Below are 25,870 nucleotides of genomic sequence, written 5' to 3'. Positions count from 1 at the left end.
TTTATAGAGCAAAATTAAATTTGCCTCTCACTGGGGCAACGGCTCATGAGTGGCAGGATATTTTAAGGTCTGCCAAAGCAGCCGAAGCAGCGATGGTGTATAAACTCAGGCAATATATGTAGAGAAGAACATGAAAAGCTCACATGGTAGCTGGGCTCAGACACAGCAGTGCACCAATGTATAAGATTCAAAGGTTTTCACAAGGTCAGCAGGCTTGGCTGCATAACAAGAGGCCACAACAACAATTTAGTGCATATAAACATAAACTATTTTTAGCTTCGTCAGGGCATTATGCTCTAAGTGAAACTAGCTTTGTAGGAGGAGGGAAAGAATCATCACTAATATCAAGGCAGCCCAGAGAAGCAGTTGTAGTCTATGTGCCTTACAGAATACAACTTCTCTCATTGATGCCTTGGGACCAAAGCCTGTTGGTGGTTCCTCGTTCCTGACTGAAAGCTAAAGCATTCGAGGTTGCGTCTTCTAAACCATAGAATGTACTTCTTCTATGCAACATTTGAGATCTATGGATTTTATTTTATTTTAGCTTTAGACTTGACTTGAAATGTGAACAAATAAGGCAAATATTTTTTCCAGGCTTACCAGCAAGCTACACTCACTACACATTACACATACAGGAGCTTCTCAACCCTGGAAACCTTCATCATGAAGCTCCCGGTGCACGGTTTTCGTGCTGATGTTAATGCCAGAGGGGTTTGAAACTCCGCAGTCACTGAGTCAGCAGAACGCTGGTGACTTTCATGCAGTACACTACAGCAGTTTCTGAAATACCAACCCAACCATGTTACGTTCAAAATCACTTAAATCGCCTTTCTTCCCCATTTCTAAACTCAGTTTCAACTTCAGCATCTGGTCTTTACCATGTCTCCATGCCTAAATATAATGATTTTATTAGATATTTGTGTTAATGAGCAGTTAAGTAGGTGTTCCTCACAAAGTAGCGAACGGGTGTATACTATGAAGTCAAACCCAGCAAGGGGCTAGGCTAGTTTTGCTACGCTAGCTTAGCTTAGCAAGCGACTGGAACACAAAGGAAACAGTGAGACTTGAGTCCGTTCATGGATAACTTTGCTCTCCCTTTATTCTGTAGCAAAAAGGGTTACAATGTGACTGGGTTTAGTGCTAACATCTGGCAATTTCCCCAGAATATCAAAGTTTTCTCCATTGACAGTGTGCAATAAAAACTTTGCTAAACTACTAAAAATACTGGTTCCTCCTGTTTTGAAATGTGACCAGACTGTGGAAAGGTGAAATTCATCTTGCTCTCACTGCCCATAATGGCGTACTTATGTCTGTGTGCTTTCTACGTCAAAGGGTGTTTTCTTTGTGCATTAGCAGCACCGGGGGACAGTTACATCAGAACCTCAGTGTTGCTAAATATTTGGATGACCGCCCATCACCACTGCATCGAGCAGGGACCGGTGAAGGACAGTGCAGTTCCTGGCACGTCTTCTCTGTTCGTCAGCTGTTTTGGCGTTGCTCGAAGTAAAAAAATAATGTCACTACTGAGTTGTCCAGTCACTCACGCTGATGAATTTAGTAGACAAGGCTAGCTTAAGTGTCCAACCACCTGCCATAAATGCCTCTTCCTTCACTGTTTTCTCTAACCCTGTTCCCTCGGATAGTCACTCTTTCCTCTTTCTCGGGAGGGTTAAGCTTGGTGCTGAAAGGTTTCTGACAGAGGACCCCTTCAGATTAATGTGTGTATCTCTGCTGATTGATTCATTACATTAGTTTTATTTGACTAGTTCAGTAGATTGATGTGGAAGCTCTGGAAGCTTTTAAATTACAGCCACTCAATCGAATTAATCACGAAGAACAAGGTTCACACCAGCAGTGATTCTCTCTGACACAGTTAATGCTCTCAGCATAACAATAAATTTTTTAAAACATATTATTCACTGTACAGTAACAAAAGCTTTAACACACTTTTTCTTATTGTATTAGGAGCCACTTTCTTTCCGAGTTCATTTTTGTGCCAACCGTTTTTAGGGAAACACAATTTGTTCGGGTTTCTGTGAAGAAAGGATGAATATCTTTTGGTTCCCCCCTTTTCCCCCCGAGTGCTGCTGTCTGGTGTGATTGTCTCATTTTTTATTTTGGCCTGCTGCCACTGTGTGATCAGTGCCTGTTAGCTCCTCAAACAGGCTCAGGGAGAAGCCAAAGAGGGAATATTGACACCTACACAAACAATTAGGGAAGAGGAATACTTCCCAATTTACAGTAGAAAAATCTCAGTCATCTTCTGATGTTAACAAGTAAAACAGGAAAAAAAAAGAAAGCAATGGATGAGTCACTCATTTTGCTCTGGGGTAAAACATGTGCGGATGTACAGAATGTCTTTATGTGACAGACACTCTCTTGATGATCTTCTAATGTGATAAACACTAAATCAAGACTGTGGGTTTTTTATGGTAAAGATAGTTCCTTTTCTGCAGAAAGGTCTCAAAATATTTTTTTGACCCAATTTGCTGCTCCATCGTTTTTTTTCCTCATTAGACTAGTCACTTCCTGAAAAACAACAATGCATCTCATAGCTGATTTCACTTCATCTTCAGTGGCTTGGGTTCTGTCTAATGTGATGGAGGACATTCGTTATGTGTGCTATGGGGCAAATGCCCAGCGTGATCATCTGAGAAGACTCAGTTTGTGCACACGGCATGAAAAGCCATGAAGACACACACATATATAAAAGCGGACAATCTCTGTTAGAAACTGGGAACTTGGAGTCAGTTTGATGAAGGGGATGCCAGCAGCATGTTTGCTCTCTGTTGGGGAACTTTACTACACTATTGAAAGTAAAATGTTTGACATAGGACTTTCAGCTCCTCAAAAGCAGTAACAGGGCACAGTTTTCGATGTTTTTTTATTTTATAATGTGCCAAATGTTTTCAAAGGGTGACAGGTCTTGACTCCAGGCATGCCACTTTAGCACATGGACTCTTTTGGAGCTACACTGACAACCTTTCAGTCCTCTTTATCTCCTAATTTCCACAAAAGTATTTCAAAAAGTTTTATTTGTAAGACCATAGGGTGGTTTTTCCACACTGCTTTAGGTCAGTTGCCACCAGGCTCAAAGAAGGCAGTTGTGTTATTTAACTCGCTCCCCCATAAAGACAACATTTGACGTCCTCCCCAGTATATTTAATGACAAGTTTTGACACCTCAGTATATCGATAAATATGTGGTTTAATGAACATTAGAATAGGTTAGAGGTTTTCCCGAGGGCAGCAAGCTATATACAGGGACCACCCTTACTAACTTCAGATGCACACCCAGTCATTTTGTTCTGGAAGCAGGTCATGCACTGATTTCCATTTAGAGAATCATGGTTATTTTTTTATCCAACCTCACCCTCCCACTGCAGTGGTTTGAATCATATCTGTCTAATAGACTCCAGTTTCTTTAAGTGAATGGGGAGTTACTTAAGGAGTTCCACAGGATTCTGTGCAAGTACCAGTTCTGTTTACATCATGCTTATACAGGCATGGCAAACATGTCTATTGCTATGTGACATGATACCGAACTACCGAAAATCATATAAAACTGAAATAAAAAACTTAGGCATATGGTATCTGACCAGATGCTTACTCTGCATGGCGTTACTTTGGCCTCTGGAAACGCATTGGGGATCTTGGAGTTGTTTTTGACCAGGATATGTCCTTCAATGTGCATATTAAACAAATATGAAGGACTGCTTTCTTCCATTTTCTGCACTCAATCTAAATTCAGAAAAACTATTTCATGCATTTATCACTTCGGGGCTGGATTATTGTAATTCATTATCAGGTTGTCCAAAAAACTCACTGAAAACTTTTAGTTGATCCAAAATGCTGCAGTGAGACTATTGACACAGACATATTTCTCCTATATTAACTTCTCTTCATTGACTCCCTGCTAATTCCAGAATCTAATTTTAAATCCCTCTCCTCACATAAAATGTCTTGAATAATCAGATCCTGTCTTATCTTATAGACCTCATAGTACCATATCATCCTAATATAGCACTTTGCTCTCTATGACGGAGGTTTCTTCCAGTTAAAACTGCTTTTTTCCTTCCCACTGTCGCCAAAGTGCTTGCTCACAGGGTGGCCATCTGATAGTTGGAGTTTTCTCTTTATAATTGCAGGGTCCTTATTTTAAAATATAAAGCACCTTGTGGTGACTGATGTTGCGATTCAATGTTGTTTAAATAAAACTGAAATGAATTGAATTCTATACTTCTGAAGGCGAATACCCAAACATGTTATGCCCTGTTTCCAGTTAATGCATATAAGATGTTTCAGCTGGTGTAAATGAATACACATATTTCAAATAAATATAGGCTCATTGAATTCTGGTTTTATTTAAATACAACCTTTTTTGGTTTCCTTTGTTTCTTCATTTTTTTGCAACAAGATTTTTGCTGTAAGTGGTCTAATCTAGAAAAACAGAAACAAAAAATACATAGAAGATGCAGCAAGCATGCTTAGGTAAAGAAAGGGAGAAAAGACCACACACTTCAATACGCTGACAGGTTTTCTCTCATTAGCCCACCACTTGACATAAATAGATGCTGCAGTTTCTGAAACTGATGGCATCTTCTCAGCAAATTCTCAAACACTGCCACAGACATTAAAAATATTACATAAGAAAAATATTACAGGGGTATAACAGCAGTTATAACCATTTGAATCCACTTATTGGGAACTAGCTCTGTCTGATAAACTTCCATTTGATCATAACCCATATAAAGAGCCCTTATATAAAGATATCTGAGATAACCACTGATCGCTGTGAGACAGAACAGCATGATGGACATTCACAAAGACAGGAAGAAACCTGTTCAACCATTTCAGCCTTTATGCCTCTGATTGCTACATGGTGTGAGGAGAGCTGTGTTGAAAGGAAGAAGAGTGCTTTTAAGGTTGTTAGCGCTCTGAGACAATCCAAGATTAGAATAAAGAAAGCTGTTTGAAATGTTTCTTCCCTGGCTGTCTTCTGTCACTTTGATCTGTATAACTGCCAGCATCAATGTATTTGATGTTTGTCAATCTTGAAAGGAGACATGACTTTTTTTTGTTGAGAAATTCCTGCCACTGATCACACTTTATAGCTGCATAACGATTAGACAAAATTAATGAATTATAAATGTTTCGCAGCTTAGCCATGAGGGTGCACAGGGAAGACAGCATCAGCATATATGTTCAGATTAAGTGGCCCCAAAGAGACAATTATGGTCAAAGTGTATTATCAAAGAGAAAACTGGGTTACAATTTTGCTAGAATGGCTTTGGCCTAGATTTCTCCAGAGACAGTTTTTCTTTCTTTTTTTTTAATCACACTCTAGGATTGAACATTTGCTGTCTCATGCCTTTGAGTGAAATGTTAGAACAGTATGTCACGTATCACTGAAATAAAGTTTCACTAATAATAACTTGAAATCATGCACAGAAGCAGAACATTTAGTATTTCCTGAAACAGAGACAGGCCCCTAAATATGTCTCATTTCACAGACACGAAGTCTAAGGATAAATTGGAGAAAACTGACTGAGCCAACATATTCAGTTCACATAACGATAGCAAGGTGGGAATTATAAGTCATCAAATTCTAGCTCCATGACCGCTGGACAAATGACAGGAAATTACTCGTCAAGTCAAAGTTTAGCAAAGAAGGTTGCATCAACCTCTCTGCAAACATTGTACAAACCCATATGACATGTCTGTGAAAACATTTACAAAGCTGGACCCCCTTTCCTTCAGAGCTGCTTCATGCAGTAGCTTCAACAAGGTGCTGGAAACATTTCTCAGAGATTTTGGTCCATATTGACACTGCAGCATCACACAGTTTGTCAGCTGCACATCCATGATGTGACTCTCCTGTTCCACCACATTCCAAAGTGCCCTGTTGGATTGAGATCAGTGACTGTGTGGTTTTAATGAGTAATTTTTTTAAGTTACTGTTGCCTTCCTAGCAGCGTTGAAGCAGTCTGGTCATTCTCCTCTCACATCGGCAGGACATTTTCACCCAGAGAAGTGCTGCTCACTGGATCTTTTCTCTTTTTCAGGTCATTCTCTGTAAACCCTAGAGATGATTGTGTGGGAAAATCCCAGTGGATCAGCAGTTTGTGAAATACTCAGACCAACAACAACCATGTCACATTCAGAGTCACTTAAATCATATTTCTATCCCATTCTGATGCTCATTTTGAACTTCAGCGGGTTGTCTTGACCCTGTCTACATGCCTGAATGTAATGATTTGCTGCCATGTGACTGTATATAAAAAAATATAATTTAAAAACCTCCTCCTTAGTCCGCAGTCATATTTAACTGGTTCGTCACACTGAAAGTGATACAGTATAGTATTTAGTGTCCAGGTTAGAAGATAATCTGGATTGTAATCTACTGTACAGTTTCATCTTTTCCTACATATAAACAATACAAACAATACCTCCTTAAAACTCACAGCAGCATTCACAATCCTGGTGACGTGAACAATCAGAAATAACACTAAATGGATCTTTTACTGTTATTTGAGTGACCTTTGCTGAAAACCTTAGACCTCAGCTGTTCCAGGGAATCACTTAAAAAGAATAATGAAACTATGTATCAGTGACATCTTTAAAAATTTTATGCCTTCATGGAAGCAAACAGGGTCTCGTGGCAAAAGGCAATGACAACCAGCCAGGTGCACAGCTGATTTTGGTGTTTTTATGTGATTTATATTAAAAAAAAAGGCTTTAAACCCTCCAATCGATCCTTTTAATTACAGGTATACAATATTGTCTGTTTAATTTTTAATCGAATTATAAAATTAGCTTTTTAGACGAGCCCTGTGACAAACTGGCGAACTCACCTCTCGATCTATGACAGTGAGAATAAATGGATTAATGGATGGAGGCTTTTTAGATTAAAGAACTTAGTATTGTTTATGTCTTTCTTAACAAATGGAAAGTAGATTCTAAACTTAAAAAAGCATCTTTAAGATATTAGGACAGAGTAAGTACAAAGCTGGCAGAATTATCTCTTTAAATGACTATAAGCACAGAATATGAACTCAAACTTTTGGTTTCCCAAAAACTAATCTGCAGGTATTTTGTAGTTACAAAGACACACACAGTAATTACCAATTTGTTACTTGCTTATTCAACTTAAACACTGGAACTATTCTGGGCTCTGTTATGAGTTCCAGTATCATCCTTACAGGCATTATTCCCCTTTCACAGCATTTGTGTGACAAGACTGGCAACCACTATGTGAACGAGTAAAAGTGAAGCTTCTGACCTGCACGTGCTAGATCGTTACAGACAGATGGCCCTCGGGGGGTTTCGCTGCATTACAGAGAACTTTGCGTCACACGTTCTCATACGGGTTACGTACACGGTCTTAGGAAGAGCCAGAGAAAGCCAGCCGTGTCACGTTTAATTTTTCAAGATGTGATGACATTGAAACCTTCAAAAGATTGCTTTGTTTCAAATCCTGAAACATTCATCAAAACAGTTCTTTTCAAAAGCAGCTGGGGTACGCTGAAGAACACTTTAACATTAAGCCACCCTGTGGGGATACTGGCAGATCTCCTCCTGCATAGTTAATTAAACTTCTTAGCCTTAAATAGCCATGGTTGAAGCGTATATGTTTAACCATATAACTAGTTGGCTGATTGTATGAAAGCTTTGAGTAGTTTTGTGGTCAACTGTAAAACAAGAAATGCCATTTCTGTAAAATTGTCCATGTCTTTTTTCTTTGTAAAATGAAAGGCCAGGCTCTCACTTCTATTAGAGGTGTTTTTATAACAGGTTATATCACTGCACTATAAACCAGAAGGACACCTGAGCAACAAGACTGAGGTCAGGTGGTAGTCTAGCCCTGGGCTCTGCAGTCCCAGCGATTGCACTCACTTAAGCAGCGAGAGTGACTTTGATTATTAAAATTTTGTTTGTGAAAGTCAAGCATGCATTAGGAAAAACACGCTTCTATCCACTGGAGAAAGCTGTCCAATTATTCAGGAAGGGAAAGTTCACCGAGAAGCACCGGAAAGGCAAATGATCAAATAATGAATCTGCTGCAGAGGAGAATTTGCTCTTCTGACAGTAATTCTGTAAAATACTTTTTCTTTGGCAATTTGCAGTTTGTGTGCTGTGGAAATCCAATTTCATCTATTCATTTTGAGTGTCCCACCAAAAGATGCCAGTGGGAAAGGTGGCAACATTCCAGTTTTCCAGGACAAATCATTTGGGTTTTATCTAATGTAATCATCTAAAAGACTCGCTCTAATTGAGCAAAGAGAGAGATAATAATTTAAGCCCAAGTCTTTTCCGGGGTGGCATCACAGGAGAGGATTTCTCTCCCAGTGATCTGTCCAGGGACGGTGATTTGAAAATGAGGTGATGTGAATTGACCACGAGCAGTCCCTCTCTCATGGCGGTGTTTTCTATTTGTGTCAGCCAACATGTGTTTCTCATGATGGGACCTGACACCTCCCCTTGAGCGGTAACGGAGCATGAAAAGTGACAAAGTGGAGAGGCTAGGGGAAACAAGGTTTTTGCATATTATCCTCTAATCCACTAAAACCAATGCAGGTAATGCATGAATCTTGGAAGACTACTTTTTTTCTGAAGAAAAACCATCCTGCACTTCATGACTACATTTACACAATCAAATGTCCCCCCCCCCGCTCTCTCTCGCTTTCTCTTTCCAGAGTGGTTGATTTTACTTGAGTGCACACTACCTGTTAGGTCACTTTGACCTCTGCATGTGTTTGAATCTTACTCTTTCCCGGTCTGAACATCTGAATGAAATGGATTTACTATTAAGGATTAATTGAAAGGGTTGCCTTACCATGCATTCTAAGTTTAGGTGTAAGTATGAAAGGGCCATCTTTTTATCAACATATTTTGCCATATGGGAATCCACATCCTCTGCCTCTGCCTTTGTGGAAGAATTAGTGCTCATTTAATGGCATTGCACAACTAAAAGGGCTCTCTACCAATGCCAGTGTCCTAGCTCATCATTTAAAAGAAGGCCATCTGGATCCAACCAAAGTATAATGGCCAACTTTTCAAAGTATAATGGCCAACTTTTCACCAAGTTTCATGAATTTCAGCCAGGTTGTTTTTACTTAAACTTGCTTACAGACAAATTAATAAGCAAACGGAACTGAAAAGAAATCCTCTGGCATTGTGGAGGAATTGCTTGTTTTAAGGTATTGCACAAATGCTCGGGTAAATGTAAAACAGGTAAAACAGATGGAAACACAAAGTTAAAGATTTGAGCTGTTTAACATTCTAATCGCTTTTCTAATACCCGGATAAGCGCTTCATCTTGCAAGTGTGGCTTGGCGGTGGGCCCCTCTGGAGCAAGGTGGCCAAGGCACCGATTGGTAGAGGTGATGACGTATATATGTGCAGCAGCAATGAATCACTGAGAGACAATACCGCTCTCTCTCTCTCTCTCCCAGCCTGAGGTGTTTGCAAATGCACTTTCACTGAATGCAACACAGGGCAGTCGGAAAACTGCTTTGGAATACTTGTGGTGTAAAATGCAGAGACAAAGTGAGTCCTGAAGATTGCACCAAAATGTCATACCTGAAACTACCGCACTTCCACAGTGTTACATAACTTTTGCAATTTTGTAGCCAAGAGCAGTCACTGTATGGTGTCGTCAGATAAGGAAGGGTTTTTTTTCCTTTGTCTTTTATAAGACACATGATGAAAATGAGCAGTGACTGATAAGAAGAAAAAAACATAGTTCCAGACTTACCTCGTCTAAATATTACTTTTTAACTTCTGATTATTTGCCACATGGAGTCCAAGAACCTTTGCAATTATTTTTCAACTAACAAACTCAAGTGAAATTGCCGGCAGGTGTGTCACCTATAGGCCTATTCTGAAAGCGCCGAGGTAGACGCTCGTGCACGTGCGCGCGCACTCACATATGACTCATCTCATCTAAACTAAAGCACTTTGTCAGAGGCGTCCATTCACGTTACACCCATGCAAGAACGCGCAGACTCAATCTCAGCTTGGAGCGCGACACTTATAGTGAGGGTGGCTATATAAGTCCATTCAGCATCTATCCTTTAAGTAACTATATACTTGATTCCTCAAAGTGAAGTGAAGGAGGGCGGCATCTCGCCAACTACCTGGCAACCTACACGGCTGTAGCGGACCACCTCTAAAGCCTGAAGGTAAGAAAAGTTTCATTAATTTTACCCACATTGTGAATTCGTATTTTTCCCTCTTTTGGCATTTTAGTTATTCTTTTCGCCAAGCACAGCTTAATGCGACTTTGCTTAATTAAAGACATCTTTGTGCTTCACAGCAAACATTTAAAAACTGTATTTGTAGATGATAAAGTGGATTTTTGGCTTTGCTGATATCTTTCTGTTCTCATTTCTGATTTCATTTTTGGGGATGGACTAAGTATAATGATAGAAGACAATAATTCCTAATTCTAATTTTCGAGCTTCCTTTACGCGTAAATATTCCACATCGCAGATCAATTTCACAATATATAGTCCAATTACTAATAACAGGTGGCAACAGATCGCAAAATATCTTACAATAATAAAAATAACCTGCGGCAGCAATAGTTATAATTTGCCCGTTGCGTTACTGCAACGTCTCTTTTACGTGCGTAATTGCCTTTTTACGCGGCACATCTCGCGCCACAGCAAGAAAAACGAGCGTGCCAAAATTAAATAACCCACATTTATTTCATTTTTCCTTCCAGATTCCTGTTGAAATCCTGACATGAAGCTCAATTTATTCGGTACCACCGTGATTCTGCTAGTTGCCTTCTTACCGCGCTACGAATGTCGGGCTATTGAGAGCCCTGGCAGTACTCTGCGCGTCCCAGCTCTACAAACCCAAAACTCCCAGCAGCAGCAATCCGGCCCGATTCTGGAGAGGCTTGGGGAGGAGTATTTCATCCGACTGGGCAACGGGGACTCGAACTCTTTCCCATCAACGTCCATGTATCCCGGCGGATCACCTTCCATCTTCAACAGAGCTTTGCAACTCCAGCTGACGCGGCGTCTTTTACAGGGCAAAGTTGGGAACATCAGGGCGCTCATAAGCGGCTTCGGAGACCGCGGGGACGACTCGATGGAGAGGGGAAGAAGGTCCGAGGACCCGCCGATATCCCTGGATCTGACCTTCCACCTGCTCCGGGAGATGATGGAGATGTCCAGGGCGGAACAGCTGGCTCAGCAAGCGCAGAATAACAGAAGAATGATGGAGCTCTTCGGGAAATGATTTCCCAGCCCGCCAAAGATCTCCCTTCCCTTTCTTTTTCTTTTACTCCTTCTGTTGTGCATTTTTGCCATCAGCACAAAACATGCTCTGTACAATATAGTGCTGCTTTATCACTTTATTGTTTATAGCTTTAACCTCAAACTATGGAGCATAAACGGGCTTGACTTATAATGAGCCGATTGTACCTTGCCATTTCAATGTTGGTGTCAGATCTGTAGAGATATGCCGTTCTTCATATTTGAGATGAATACTTTTGTCTAAGACATGAATTGCATTCACAAAATTGGCATTTTGTTTTAGATTATGAATCACTGTATTTATGATATTTATGTTTGTTAATAAACTTATGTGCAACCAGTCATTTTCTGTTGTGCAACAGAACGTCTTATATCTATATTTTTAATAAAAAAATAAAAGCAATGCTTACATTTCTCTGTGGATATCCTTACATATTAGTTACCAGTAACTCCAATTAAAAAAAATAAAATTCCCATTAACTTTGACTAGTAATCTGATTAAAATACACATAATCTTAAACATATAGATTTGTAGTCCCACATTAAAGAAACTTAAAAAAGAAAGAAAGAAAATAGCCGGTTAAAGAGTGCACAAATGGCCACAGCATCTTGAGTCTTGCCTATAAATGCTGACTGGTAAAGGTTTGCCTAACTGAGTGCAAAGAATTGCATAGGTCTAACCATGGCATTGCTCTGGAGCCAGTTCATGCCTTCTGTCTAACACAGACACACACAAAAAGCTCTAACTGCAGTACTTTGCCAAAAATCTGAACAACCCTTCAGCGCAGTGAACATTCATACAGCGTTCTTCTTCTAAACCCTTAATCCTCAAGAGGCAATTCTCATTATACCAGCAAGAGGCAACCACGCTTAGCTCAAAGATGCACCACTGATAGCTAATTAGTGTCAAAGACACTGTGTGTGTGTGTGTTTATGTGTGAGCGTGTGTATGTGAACGCTGATTCTTGACCCCCAGTGTCAGGCTACGCTAAACAAGAGCTGTGGGTGTGAGTCATCCTATTCTTTTTGGCCCGCAAAGCATCTTGAGGCTTAGTGTGGGATTGAGCCCGTTTGTAAAGGATCCAACTCACCGAGACGCGGTGTAAAATAACAGATGGTCGTTGAATGGTGGACTACCTGAGCGGTGGAGTTACAGCAACGTGAGGCCATCGCAGGGCAGCAAATTATTTGCTTTGGTCTAAAAATATGGGAGCACTCATATTTGCTCACTGTGGTCTCATATGTATACGCAGGAGTGTTATCCTGATCATGCAGTGGAGAAGGATGTTAAAAGTGTCTGAACAAGCCAAAAAAAGGCACTCACGCATTGAACTGGATTTCCTTCCACAGAAATGCAAATAGGAGTGTGGAAAGACAAAGAGGGAGGGAGGGAGAAGGCATTACGAAGAAACAAAACTGTTTTTTTTACATCTAGTATCAACTAGCGATGTGAAAAAGTATGCTGAAGGTATTTAGTCAAATCACTTTTAATGTATATAATATGCATGTATCATATATATCATCATGGGAAATAATACCTGTGCCACATTACAATGAAGAACATTAAACATAACACAAGCAGCCCGATGTAGGAAATACTGAAATGTCACAGTGCTTATTTTATCACTCTGCTACATTACTCATAAAGTTATATCAGTCATCAAGAAGTATACAACAGGGAGGAGAACCAGCGGCTCTCCTATTATGTTTTTTTAATGATGGAGTTTAAGGAGCGAGTCTCAAAAGGTCAACCACATAAAAAAAATATTTGAGTACATCTGAATTCTGCAAAGAGCTGAATGACAGTCAAAGTCCCTCTGTCGTTAAGCATGTTCAAAATGAAAAGCAGGAACTAAAGCATGTTTTTTTAATCAGAGAAAAAGAGATAAAATCAGTCCGAATGCTGTGATAGACCAATCACAACAAAAGAGGCAGAAGTAAAACATCTGTCTTCCTTAAGATCTACATACACAGATTAGGTTCCCCTCGTGGCTAAAAATGTATCACAGCTGACCTGAGGTCAACATTTAGGAGGAACAATCAATCCTTCTTCTGGTTTAGGTGTTGTCAGGGCCGGTGGCTGACAGCTAAGTTGAGGGAGTGCTCGTGGGTGCGCTGGGGGAGGAGCTCATCTGCTGGGGGGGCGCAGAAGGCTGGGCAGAGGTGGCTGAAACAGCACCTCCAGAAACAGTTTGCGATCCTTCTCCTTCCTCAGCACCGGCTCCTGCATCCTCATCTTCTTCATCCTCATCTTCGTCATCTGTGTGAGAATTAAGGCAAATAAGGATGAAGGCTGGAGAACTACAAGACTGAGGGGTGTGAAGCAAATTAAAGCCGTGATCTCCGTTCCTTCACCTTGGATGAAGTCGATGCTCCGCAGGGCCTTGCCCTCTTTCTTGAAGTCGACTTTGTAATGATCCATACTCTCGTAGCCAAGCTCTACTTTATCCAGGTGCGCTGCACTGGATGCCTCCTCAATCCTGAGCACATAAGTCTCATTTAGGATATTCACAGGACTAAATGTTGCCTCACAAAGTCATGGTAACACGTCTTAAATATATTCAATCTGTGATGTTTAGCACGTTCGGCAAGTTATTTCAGGATGCCACAGCAGAAGCTAGTGATTTGCAACATTTCACAGGATTATTTTCCACAGCTACCAGAGAGAAGGTGTGACCTTGCTCTATTAGAGTTGTGGTTTTATGTGTAAGTGCAGATGTAATCATTCATGAGAGTGATTAAAAAACATTAGCTAGAAAGGATTTTGACTTTTACACTGGCAGTGTAGTCTCTTTTTTTGCAAAACCCCTTCATCCTCTTATCAGTGCAATTATTATTATTGAAAAACAAACAGCATACTTACTTTTTGAGGAGAGGCTTTGTGTTCTGAAAGACACAAGGGAGAGTTCAACTGAACATGCACATAAAATACTGATAAACTTTTATGAACTGGCTAAAATTATGTCAAATTTAAACCCCATGTGGTAGCAGCTCTGACCTGCAGGAATAAAGCCATTTCTGGCTCGTCCATAGCCTGGATCCCCATCTCCAAGATTTTACAGCTCTCCTCCAGATGGTCTCCATATTTACTTGTCAGGCCCCGGATATAGTTCACCTTCTCTTCCTGTTCGTCTGTCACCTTCTGATTCAGCTCCCTCTTTTTCTCCTCCAGGATAGAGTATAGGTGGTCAAACTTTTCACACACCAGAGTCTTCTGTCTCCGACTGTTCTCCTGTACGTGCGAGAACAAGCGAAGAAAACACGCACACACACAGGGAAAGGTTGTAAATTCTGCAGGTCCATTCTTTATTAATGAGTTCTGGGTGGGAAATGTAGGCAATTCAGTTTCGAAGTACATTAGAATTTCAAAATGAGAGAAAATGCGGTAACTAGTTGTTGTTTTCATTCTTCGGATGTCTAAATACTGCAAAATGCCTTCCGTTCATTTGGTGCCATGTGCATGACGCTATAGCAGTGACACACAGGGGACTGGAGTCACTCCAGCTTCCTCTCTACTACGTCCAACTGTGGCACGTGAACCATAAGAAAGCTGCCTGTTCTCGCCCCATCAATTACACTGCTCGTTTTATTGTCCGTGGAAGTGGGTCGAAGGCAGAATAGGGTGCTCTAACTAGTGTATGTGGACCCAGCGTAGGAGAAAATATGAAAATGGGAGATTAAAGCAGTCTGTGGAACCAAAACATTTATTTTCCTCTTACTGCCTCTCTGTCTAAATCTCACAGATGGATAAAAGCAGAAAGAGTGGCCGTGACAAGGACACATTACATCAGTTTGGTCGTCTGTGCAGGTACATTAGTGTGTGCACGGAGTGAGGCTTGCTGCGTGAGTGAGCGGCCAGGCACTGCAGCAGTCGGACACTGACCTCTATGGCACGACAGGCTTCCTCTAGCTGACTAATGATGCCCTGCATCCTGTCGTTGTTACCAACCACCATGGCAATCCCGTCACTCAGCTCCGTCTAGGGGGCAAGGACATGGCAGCATGACTACAGACTCAAATCTGGGGCAAATCTATGGTTACACTATGATATACTTCATGATGAAACTGTAAAAAACACATCACCATGGCTGACAGTATCCGTAGCCTTTGTAAGCATCTCAGGCCTCACCTTCTTCGTCTGGTAGATGCTGCTGAGAGGAGCCACCTCGCAGTCTTTGTGGGCTCCAAAGACCTTGCACATGGAGCACGTGGGCACACCGTGGGTCACGCAGTAAATGTTGATCTTTTCGTCCTCGTGAATATCACACATGGGCGTTTCTTCCTTTTTCTCTGGTGCTGGTTTGCTGCTGTTGAGGTGCGATGGAAATAGCGGTAGTATCCCGTGATGCTGCACATTTGCATACTGATGTGACATGCAGTGTCAGTTTGATAATGTCACTGTTACACATCTCGGCATCTAAACAGCTTATCGATGACCCATCAGGTGTGCCCTGCCATTCACATGCACTGCCAGCACTGTAATCAATAGGTCATCATCATTGCTGAGTAGTGTGGGAGCAAGCATACATGATTCATGTTTTTATACCTTAAAAGTTTTCTCCCTTTCCTTATTTCTTAAGTTTATACATATTTGTCACACCATCAGACAAAGATAATAAAAAATGAAGTTTTTAAATAATGATTTCATTTCAGTGAAAAAGCTATCCAAATGCACCTGCCCTGTGTGAAAAAGTAATTGTCCCCTAAACCTAATGACTAGTTGTGCAACCCTTGGCAGGAAGAACTGCAATAAAGCTTTTGGCGATATCTGGCAATGAGTCTTTCACATCACCGTGGAGGAATTTTGGCCTGCTCTTCTTTGCAGAATTGCTTTAATTAAAACACATTTAAAGGGGCTTTTGAGCACGAACAACCTGTTTAAGGTCCTGACTTTGAGTAGGTCGTTCCAAAACCTTACATTTGCTTGTTTTTAAGTCATTAAGAAAGGATAAATGTCAATCTTTGCAGGATGTGAATGTTTGCATTTTAGACCGAGGAGACAGTTTAAAAGACGATGACGGATCATTAACAACACCAACTGTCAACCACCTACAATGCAGTCTCAAGATCCGTTTCCCAGGCGGCTCAACACCCACTCACACGTTGCGCCAGGTGAACTCAACGGGTCACATAATGTGGTCTCACGCAAGATCTCGCAGTGATTTCATCTGAAGCCTCAGGTGGTAATGACCCACTCCTTTCTTCCCAGTTTGGCTCTTGTGATGATGGACAGGACTACTAGTCGGGCAACGATCACCTCTTAAGGGGAAATCCATTAAGGTTTAAATACCTGGCACTCTCTACGTTTTGGTCTCAGAACTGAAGAAGCATCTCGGATGAGAGGCTGTCATCCTATAAACTCTACTTAGGATAATGGTAATGAAATAATGTCACAACAGCAAAAAGTGTTGTGGATATCATGTCATACAAGCCTTTCAGTCATCTGCTGGATAAAAAATCTGTGTGGATGACTACTGCAAGTACAAACGTCCTCTCACCCACTGCAGATCTCTGACTCAGAAGCCAGAGTTAGTGTTTCACTTCCTGCTACTATACTTTACTGCCCTACAAGGCGAGTTTCACTAATAAAAACATCCTCCTGTCAGACATGAAGAATTCTTTTCATTTTCTGTTATTTTGACAAATGTCTGATCTGTCTCACCTGCTGGATTCTTGTTTGAACATGTCAATGATATTCTCAACCAACAGGTTCCTCTGCAGGCCGTAAACACCATGCCTGTCCAGAATCACCTCGTGTCTGCAGGACGGGCATCGGAAACGTCCACCAGAGGTCAACGAGCCGCTTCTTGTTGGAAGGTATGGGTTTGAAGCCTGTAAACGACAACAAGGGAAGCTCTGAATTTTGCATGACTGGGTTTTGATGGATAGCAGAAGTAAAATTAATTACATTGTTTAACTCAGCAGTTATGAAATATTAATCCAGGGGATTAACAGTCCATAACACAAACTTCAAACCACCATCATTAACATTCAATCCACATGTTTGTAAACAGAGCCTATAGGTGTTAAATTTATATGTCACTATTTGGGTCTTTGATATGTGAAAATTCAGACCAACTTTATAAATAAGTACCAATTTGAGCCATTCAATAGCTTACCTGGAAAACATCATTGGCACATTTTCTGCACAGGTTGTGCTGGCAGGGTAGGATGACCACAGGCTTTGTAAACATTTCCAAGCATATTGGACAAATCAGCTGTTTCTCCAAGTTGTCCATGGTGTCAACGATTTCACACGCAACTAAACAACTTAAAAAGTCTGAAAAGTTTAGTATGAAGTCCTTTCTAAAAGCAATCTATCATAGGCCCAGCTTCAGGCTGAGTAGTAGGCCTGTTATGTTTGTCCTAGCGGGTGTAGACTCCTATCTCCTCTGTGTCAGTTCTGTTTTTAGCAGCTACTGCTGTCACGTCTAAGGTTGCCATTTTTGCCTTGTCCATATATGAAACTAAGTAGGGCAGTGCTGAAAAGCAGCCCATCCCCAGCCTCTTCTACACGGGGTGCCATGTGGCTATGTGTTTGAGAGGATAGGGGCAAGTCATTTGGCAAGTGATGCAATCATAGGCTAACTTTGATTGTGACTTTTATATCTAAAATTATTGATAGCATCTGACAGTCTCTACTGAAAACACCTAGTACTCAGTACCTTTTTACCATGTTGCCGATCAAGTGCCAGCTTTGCATTAATGTTAACTTAGACAATAGACAGCAGCCGGAAGCTATCAAAAGTGACTTCCAGTCAAAGTTGGGAGGAGACCATTACGTAAGAGGGAAGATAACCACGCACAGGAGAGGTTTGTTACAATCCTAGGTTCGCTGGCTAAGCTCCTAGTTAAAGGAGTGATCGTGATTTTACCTAGCATTAAACAAACTATGGCATGTGTAAAGCATTTTTTGCACATGGGTATTTGCACTTAGAGAACAGCATAAGGACGACAACCGTAACATTAGGTGTATTCACCGCATCCTTAAAAGTAGGTGATAACTGCTACTATTTTAAAAAGAACAATTCAGCTAAAATATTTTGGTGTTTGTTAGCGTGTTCGAGGCCTTACATTGAAGGAAAAATGAAAATGTTATTGGAGAATGCGGGCATCGATCCCGCTACCTCTCGCATGCTAAGCGAGCGCTCTACCATTTGAGCTAATTCCCCGGTACGGAAGTTGTTCGTTGTGTGTGTATTTATTGTTCGTGAGATACGTAATTGGTTCAATGTGACGGTGTAGTGTTTGATATATTTCACATATCATGCCGAAATACAGTGCGGTAAGGTAGCATTATTAAGCTGTCTAGGTTAGCTCTAACAAATGTGAATAATAACAGGGTTTAATAGCTGCTAAGTTATTGAAAGGCTCGCAATGTTAAAGTTCCTTTGAGGGCAACCAAGTTACTTCAAATATGTGGGGAAACTCTCACACACAACTATTTAGCTCAAGTGGAAAACAGTGGCGAATGCGAATTTCCAGAAAACATGTTAACCGAAGAGGGCGTCCGCCATATCTGCCGATCTCATAAATACACAGGGGGTGGAGGTAGTCGTCAGCTCCCTTCGATAGCTCAGTTGGTAGAGCGGAGGACTGTAGTGGCTTCCCAGGCATCCTTAGGTCGCTGGTTCGAATCCGGCTCGAAGGAGAGAAATTTTTTTTTTTTTCCCTCCCCTAAATTCAATTTTGAGCGCTTTTACAAATTTGCTAAGAATTGCTGTTCTATGAAGCTTCTCTAATCATTTCTTTTAATGAAAATACATATTTCAGATGTTGAAACAAAATGGCTAGTATTGGCAGTTAATGTATTTTTCTACAAATAAATGCAAATCCATAAAAACAGATGATGATTTTCTTAAACTTTCCCACAAAATCAAGTAGAGTTTTGGGGTGTATAAAAAATAGAAGTGAGCTTGAAAATGTTTGGCACTGCACTGCCTGCAGTGATGGTCTAGTCAGCATAAATACACAGCATATCCTGCAAATCTGCTGTGCATGTTAAATAAAAAATGATCACACCTGCAAGCACTGTTCAAAAAGGGAATTTAAAAGTGATTGTTTAGTGTTTGATTATCTCTCCACTCGTGATGAAAACAAACTTTATCACTTTGTTTGACTGTGAAATGACTTATAAAGGTGCTGCGAACACATTCAGATGGATGACTCAGAGACCGTAATTAACAGTTGTGTGGAGGACTGTGGCAAGCGTCACACACTAATAAAGCGCCTTTGTTTATTTCTGTGCTGTTGCACGATTGTTATTCCTCCGTCCACTGATTCTCATTAGCGGTATTTCAATTACAAATTAAAACCCCTGTCCTCTGCTAATGGAGTGCTCATCTTCATGAATCTGTATGAGTTCCTCACTTTATTTCCAAATATTTGTCACGTCTAAATGTCCCATGCAAACGAAGCAATTAAAGATGCACTTTTTCAAAACATTTGACCTATACAAAAAAATTTACATACTCTTTAATTAGAAACTCAATGTCAAAGCGAACGTAGCAGGATCCTCATAGTGGAAGCTTCTGACCCATTTAAGCATACCTCATCTTTTTCTTTTTTCTTTTCATCTGACTCATACAATATGACATCTGCCTTCCTCGCACCTCTTTTCCTTTTATATAAAGCCACATGGATGTGCACACAGTGCTTTTCATGCAGAATCAGTGAGTCATATTTAAACATTTTAGACAGATGTCATTACTGAAAATGAATGAATGTCTCTCTCACACTCTCTAATTTGTCTCTTTGTTTCATTTAGTGTCCCCCTCCGGGGTTTGCAAGTTAGGAATCAACTTTAAGAAATGAGAAAAAGGTAAAAAATAAATAAATAAATAAAATGGGGAAAAAAGGATGAGAAATATACACATTCAAATAGTAAAGTTCCCATCTCTTGTGATTTGCAAGTCTATGTAAATGTAAAACAGCGCTCTTACTAATTTTGTCATTTAGCTTTTTATGTGTGTCTCACCCAGTTCTCCTTTCTGTTGATGTGTTTTTTCTCTGTGATGTACTACAAATGAAGTTTTTAGTCATTTTGTGATGCTGTGGGCACACCACTTTATTCAGTTTTAATCAGTAATCTCTAAAAAGGCTGAACTAGCATGATTACATATTCATTAGCGACAAGCAGAGGCTGCTCAGATGCTCACCATTTAGATAAAAGTGAATTCAAATGAGATCAATTAAGGAGATGTTCTGGGTTATGTCTTTGTGATTGAAGTGAATTCATAATTTTTCATCCATTACTATCTGACTCATAATATTGCAGCGCCTGTTAGTAAAAATCCAACAAAGATTGACAAATTAAGAGCAGTGTGGAGATTACTTGGAGATGAAAGGCCAACATGAATGCCAGACAGTGCTGCCTTTGAGGCTAAAAGCTGCCAATTTAAAGAGCACAGTGTGAAACTCCTGTTCCCCTCTTTCGCTCGGCGTTGGTAAGCGGTGCTTTGCGTGAATCGTAAAAAAGGTCTGCATGCACTGCCAAGGCCATGAAATACACCTGCGCTCGCACATAACCGCACACATAAGATGTCTACAAACTCATAAGCAAGATGAAAGTGTATAGGGGACCAGAAAAGGGAGCAGAGCAAAGGGTGCCATCTGTTCACTTGTATGAATATTTCAGTTAGGTGGAAGTCATATTGTATTCACGCAGATGGCAAGCAGTCAGTGGCTGTGATTTAAAAACTCTCTGCGAGCAATTCCAGATAATGTCCATTTCTTCATCTCCATATCTGTCCTAAATGATCCACTGAGCTGAGAGTCTTTGGGTCAGAAAAAGTATGATCATACCCTAGAATGAATAGTAATTTTAAAGGTAGCAGTAATTCACCGTGGATTCGCTTGGGATGAAGAAATATTAATGTAGAACAGTATTTAGCAAGACTTAAAAGGTATTCCACCTTAAATTTACACAGACACTATCAGCTAGGCTTCACATTATTTTTAAATGCCAAGGATGTAGTTAAAAAAAAGCAAGGTCAGATCTTTATCCATTTATGCAACTTCTGGATAGTTCGGGTCTGAACTAGTGATACTCTGGGCAGTTTAGAGGATTTGCCGTCACTGTGTTAATGTTGCAAAAGAACGAAATGATAACGCAGGCCTGTTTACGATACTGTGATGCTATGAACAGTACTGCTGAGGTCATACTGGGGTTTTGTCTGGAGTTACATACACAGAGATACAGCAGTTGTACACCAAATATTTATAGTTGATTTAGCTGCAGCATTCACATTTATTATCTCCAAGAAACAGAAGATCCAGTGCTCGGTGGTGACCCTGATTAGATTTTTAGTGAGTCCTCTTAGTTATCCCAGCTAATAGATCTTTTCTCTGGCGTCTCCAAATGCACAGTGATGATAAGTTATAAAAGAAAACTACATGCGGTCCTGTGTACTGTTACAGCCAAGAGTTTGGATAATATAAGAGGTACTTCATTGTAAAAGTAAGCAATCCCCTATCATATGAATAAATGAGCAGGAACCTTAAACATGCAGTGACCTTTAAGCTTAGCAGTTAGAAGGTGTGCCTCTACTTTTTGGTATTTTTTTTTAAAAGAATGCATTTCAGATTATCCTCTAAAATGCTTCCAGGTTCATCTGTACCTGTCGGACTTTAGTAGCTTCTGGTCTGCAGACCTTTAGCAGATCAAGAACAGTACAGTACCTTATCCTGTTTGTTTTAAATGAACAATATCATGAAAATCTAATTGGGCATAATGAAATAGTGTCACACTTTGTAGATACATCTTACTTGTTTTAATCGTAATAAATAGATACGTTTTCTAGTACTCCATTGCTGTGTATATAATTAGAAGTTATTTTTGACCCTACCTTCATCACTGACATGCTTTTATTTAAATAAGTAGCAGTGTTTTAGGGCAGAATGTGTTTTAGAAGCAGTCATCAAGAATACTGATCATTTAAGCTATGAAAATATTTAATATTTCTTTATATTTTCTGTTTGTTAGTGGGATTAATGAAAGAAATTACAGGCTGGGATCCATGACAATATAAGTAAAGGTCAGGCTTGAATCAACTCAGACGTGATCTCATCATGTTGAGATCACGTCGTTTGTGATCAAACTCACTGAGTCACAAACTCACTGAGTCACTTTCCAGCCATGCTAAGCTACTTAAAAATACTCAAAACAACCCCCAAAACTCAAAGAGTGACTCTGAAAAAAGGCTCAATCAGCACTTTTCCAGTAGCCACATTATCTTTGGCTTTAAATATTAGAGTCCGTCCACTATACAGGCCACTAACATCTGTATTAAGATCTCATTTAAAATGCACCTCTCATGCTGTTGTATAATATGGCTCAAAATTGCACAACTTGGCTCAGTTGTGTAACAAAACATGTCAACCTACAATGTTTTAGAGCGGAAACATCCCAATCTTGTCATCCATAGATTGATGGAGCTGGACCGGGTGATCCTGAATCCTCCCTTAGTTATGCTTAGTGTTTCTTCTTCACACACACACCACTCCTCATTTAACTACTTATTATTACTCTCTGGCTCTCTTCCACAGTGTGTCTTTTGTCCCGTCTTCTTCTGCTCACACCCAACTGGTCGCGGCAGATAGCTGCGACTCCCTGAGCCTGGTACTGCTGGAGGTTTCTTCCTGTTAAAAGGGAGGTTTTTCTTTCCACTATCGCCAAGTGTTTGCTCAAAGGGAGTGTTTGATTGTTGGGGTTTTAACTCTGTTATTTTAGGGTCGCTACATTACAATGCAAAGCTTCTTGAACCGACTGCTGTTGTGATTTGGCACTATATAAATAAAACTGAACTGAACTAAATGAAAATAAAAATGGAGTTAGAGTAAAAATGTGCCACACTCTTTCTGGGATAACTCAGTCTTTGTATGAGTACAGATGGATAAACAGATGAACGAGATGCGATAACTCTCACTCACATATAAATGTCTAACATCCTATTTGATAAAGCCACTTGATTAGAAGAAAGATGAAATCAATCAGCCTGATTTTCACTCCTAACTTTATGTAACATCCTCTGCCATGCGGTGACGTAAAAGAGACGTCAGCCTGTTTTAACAAGCACGGCTGCACCGCATGGTCATGGGAAACTGAGATGCACTCAGCATTCAAGTGCTTGTCTCAGCCTGGTTTAAACCTCACAGCCTGTAAACCATGAACAGTGCAGTCCTTTAAAGCTTTGTTTCATAGGATAGTGAAGCAGGGTGATTTTAACAGCTGGTAGCCGATTGTTCAAATATCAGGAGGTATCTGTTTTAGACTAAGGGTAAAGCATGAACACAGTATAGTGGGATTATTGTGAATATTCATTCTGTCATTGAGGTAATTATTCATGCATTGTTACAAAAGGAGCTTAATCAATAAACTGTTTCTTAACTTCTCTGCTGAGACCTTAATGAGGGGGATACAGAGGTACAAGGTGCAAAGGTCATTTTGTAGTTTTTTAATGCAGAGGCAGTGTCAGACACTCTATTACAGTATTTCAGACTGCCCACTGGCCAGTTATTCGCCATACAAATCAAGTATTTGTTATGCAAAAGACATCTATACCAGCCTTATGGCCAAATATTTTACGAGGTAATTTCTTAGATAGCACAGTTAGAGAAGGGAGAAGCAGAGAAGGGAGCTTGACGCTGGAACCTTGCAGTTGTTGGCTAATATTTTATTTCCACCTGTGCCAGATAATGAACGCAAGTGTTACATCTAATCTGTTAATTGTTGAGTTTTGAGCCTATTTCTTAATAACATTTGTATAATAAATCAGCAGTTTATTTGTTTACATATTTAAATAAATAATTCGACTCTTAATGGTTACCAAAAAAGGATAATACTGTATCGTACTGTACTTGTACTATGGAGCTGTGACTGTAACTCGTGCAGGCCTTTAACACAGTAAAAGGGTGCTATCTAGTGGCAGAAAGAAAACAGGGTATGTCCAGCATGTTTCACAGCTGCATATTGACATCACCGCAGACGTCAGCACAGCACAGACACTGCAGTCACAATTATGCTGTTACATCTTGTGATTCACACTCTTTTTTTAATTAGATATATTGTGCACAACGTAGATGGAAACGAGAGATGAGGCGATTAGGAAACATTCGGGCCTTGGTTTAAAACAATTGAAATGATCATTTTATGTAGTTTGTAGTATTTATCTCTACATATTCTTTTCCACATAGAACATAAATGTTTATTTTAATCGTGAGCTATGTTTGTGTGATCTTTTTATTAGCTTTTCATATTGAAAGATTTAGCAATATTAGTAGAAGATACCCACCTTTCAGAAAGCTAGTAGGAGTTATGATGAAGTGCTAATACCTTCTGGATATACACCAGTAACCAGATATTCTATTTTATATTATATTTGAGATGCTCTTTCATTTAAATGAACGTTGTTTTTATTTGTTTGTTTTAATCTACAAGCACACTGTCATTGTAATGGCCCTTTTTTACCACAAGATGGTTCCAGATACCTAGAGCGATGCATTTTCAAAAGCATGTTCATTTCTTCATTTTTAACCTGATCATAAATGCAATCCAGAGGATGAACATTAAAATTGTGCATGAGCCTTACAAGCATCTATCAGAAATCAGCAGTTTCTTTATGTCTTGGTGTTTGTGCGTGCACATAATGAACCTGCTCTTCAAAGAGACCTATAGAGGAAAAAAATATAATGACTCCAGTGATGCTTGCAGTGTAGTAGAAGATTATCAATTAGGGATACCGTGGTACATTGTCCTGGGGGAGTGTAGCGTTGGGGGTTCTCAGAAGCAGACACTGCACTTGTGGCACCAAAGAGAATTAGCAGGTTTGCAGATCACCTGTCTTATTAAAACTCCTGAGACTGATGCTCAGTGCTAGTTTATAACACCATGCATGGTGTGTGGTAGTTTTTGTGTGAGTGTGGCAAAAAAAAGATGGCCGAGGAGCGAATTAATTAATGGAAAAGCTTTCCCAGATGTATATTTAAAGCAGTAGGGGTAAAGTGTGTGCTGTCGTCTGCTCGCATGTGTGATGTGCCACTGACACCGTCACATGCTAGATTAAGCAGTTTCAGAAACGTGCACTTAAAAACAGTACAGCCTATTTGTGGCTGGCCATCTCTGTAGTGTTTGCAGCAGCCGGTATTTTTAAAAAAGCAAGGTGTGTTATTTTAGACATTTACACGTGAAACGTCAAATTAAAAACTTTTGTGAATGTATTCTCAGCCACGAGGTGTTCCACCAACCAGAGTGGAAAGTAATGAACTCTTCACAATATTACTTTGTTAATCATCTGCTCGGGTTTGCAAAGGCCAAATTTGCTTTGGAAACAAAAGCCCAGAATATTTAAATAGAAATTGTACTTATTTTCTTATTCCTCCAAACAAATCCTCTGAAAACAAGCACATTTGTGTTTCCTACCTTTTTTGCGTTATTTCCCAGAGGTACCTGTACTGTCAGATCAGCTCCAGTGCCACCATGAATACTAGTGGTATGGGGATACTGCAGTATCCATCCGATACTAAGTAAATATAGTATTGCCAGTATTGCCGATAGCAATACCGATACTGATGCTTTTAACATATAAAAGCAGCTTATGTAGG

At 40.1% G+C, this 25,870-nt stretch overlaps 3 protein-coding genes and 2 non-coding genes across 6 annotated transcripts in view; 2 read left to right on the top strand and 3 right to left on the bottom strand.

Moving 5' to 3' along the window:
• LOC102082419 (myosin IC heavy chain) overlaps positions 1–9,877 on the bottom strand; it is a 36,753-nt gene extending 26,876 nt beyond the window's left edge. The window contains exon 1 of the mRNA XM_013268346.3: positions 9,757–9,877. The gene's annotated coding sequence lies outside the window, so the exon portion shown is untranslated. The remainder of the gene's footprint in view (positions 1–9,756) is intronic.
• A 113-nt stretch (positions 9,878–9,990) lies between these two features.
• On the top strand, positions 9,991–11,680 carry crhb (corticotropin releasing hormone b). The gene is made up of 2 exons (XM_003443615.5): positions 9,991–10,183; positions 10,729–11,680. Exon 2 carries the CDS (start codon positions 10,749–10,751, stop codon positions 11,250–11,252), a length of 504 nt encoding a protein of 167 aa, XP_003443663.1. The 5' UTR covers positions 9,991–10,183; positions 10,729–10,748; the 3' UTR covers positions 11,253–11,680.
• A 1,060-nt stretch (positions 11,681–12,740) lies between these two features.
• trim55b (tripartite motif containing 55b) lies at positions 12,741–18,034 on the bottom strand. Of its 2 annotated transcripts, none has more exons than XM_005471834.3 (8): positions 17,389–18,034; positions 16,932–17,101; positions 15,399–15,573; positions 15,153–15,248; positions 14,268–14,501; positions 14,133–14,155; positions 13,625–13,749; positions 12,741–13,529 (listed from the first exon to the last, which is right to left on the bottom strand). In XM_005471834.3, exons 1-8 carry the CDS (start codon positions 17,506–17,508, stop codon positions 13,357–13,359), a joined length of 1,116 nt encoding a protein of 371 aa, XP_005471891.1. In that variant the 5' UTR covers positions 17,509–18,034; the 3' UTR covers positions 12,741–13,356. The 2 variants fall into 2 exon arrangements, with proteins under 2 accessions (XP_005471891.1, XP_003443662.1); XM_003443614.5 differs by having other exon boundaries at positions 15,399–15,576; positions 17,389–18,029.
• A 334-nt stretch (positions 18,035–18,368) lies between these two features.
• Positions 18,369–18,441, bottom strand: trnaa-agc (transfer RNA alanine (anticodon AGC)). The gene has a single exon. It is a non-coding gene; the product is annotated as a tRNA-Ala (tRNA).
• A 393-nt stretch (positions 18,442–18,834) lies between these two features.
• trnay-gua (transfer RNA tyrosine (anticodon GUA)) lies at positions 18,835–18,920 on the top strand. The gene is given in 2 exon segments: positions 18,835–18,871; positions 18,885–18,920. It is a non-coding gene; the product is annotated as a tRNA-Tyr (tRNA).
• The last annotated feature ends 6,950 nt before the right edge of the window (positions 18,921–25,870 follow it).

The sequence above is a fragment of the Oreochromis niloticus genome, linkage group LG9 (assembly GCF_001858045.2).
Source record: "Oreochromis niloticus isolate F11D_XX linkage group LG9, O_niloticus_UMD_NMBU, whole genome shotgun sequence".
Classification (NCBI taxonomy): Eukaryota; Metazoa; Chordata; class Actinopteri; order Cichliformes; family Cichlidae; genus Oreochromis; species Oreochromis niloticus.
Note: the sequence above shows the minus strand (reverse complement) of the source record. Positions and strands in the feature narration are given on the sequence as shown.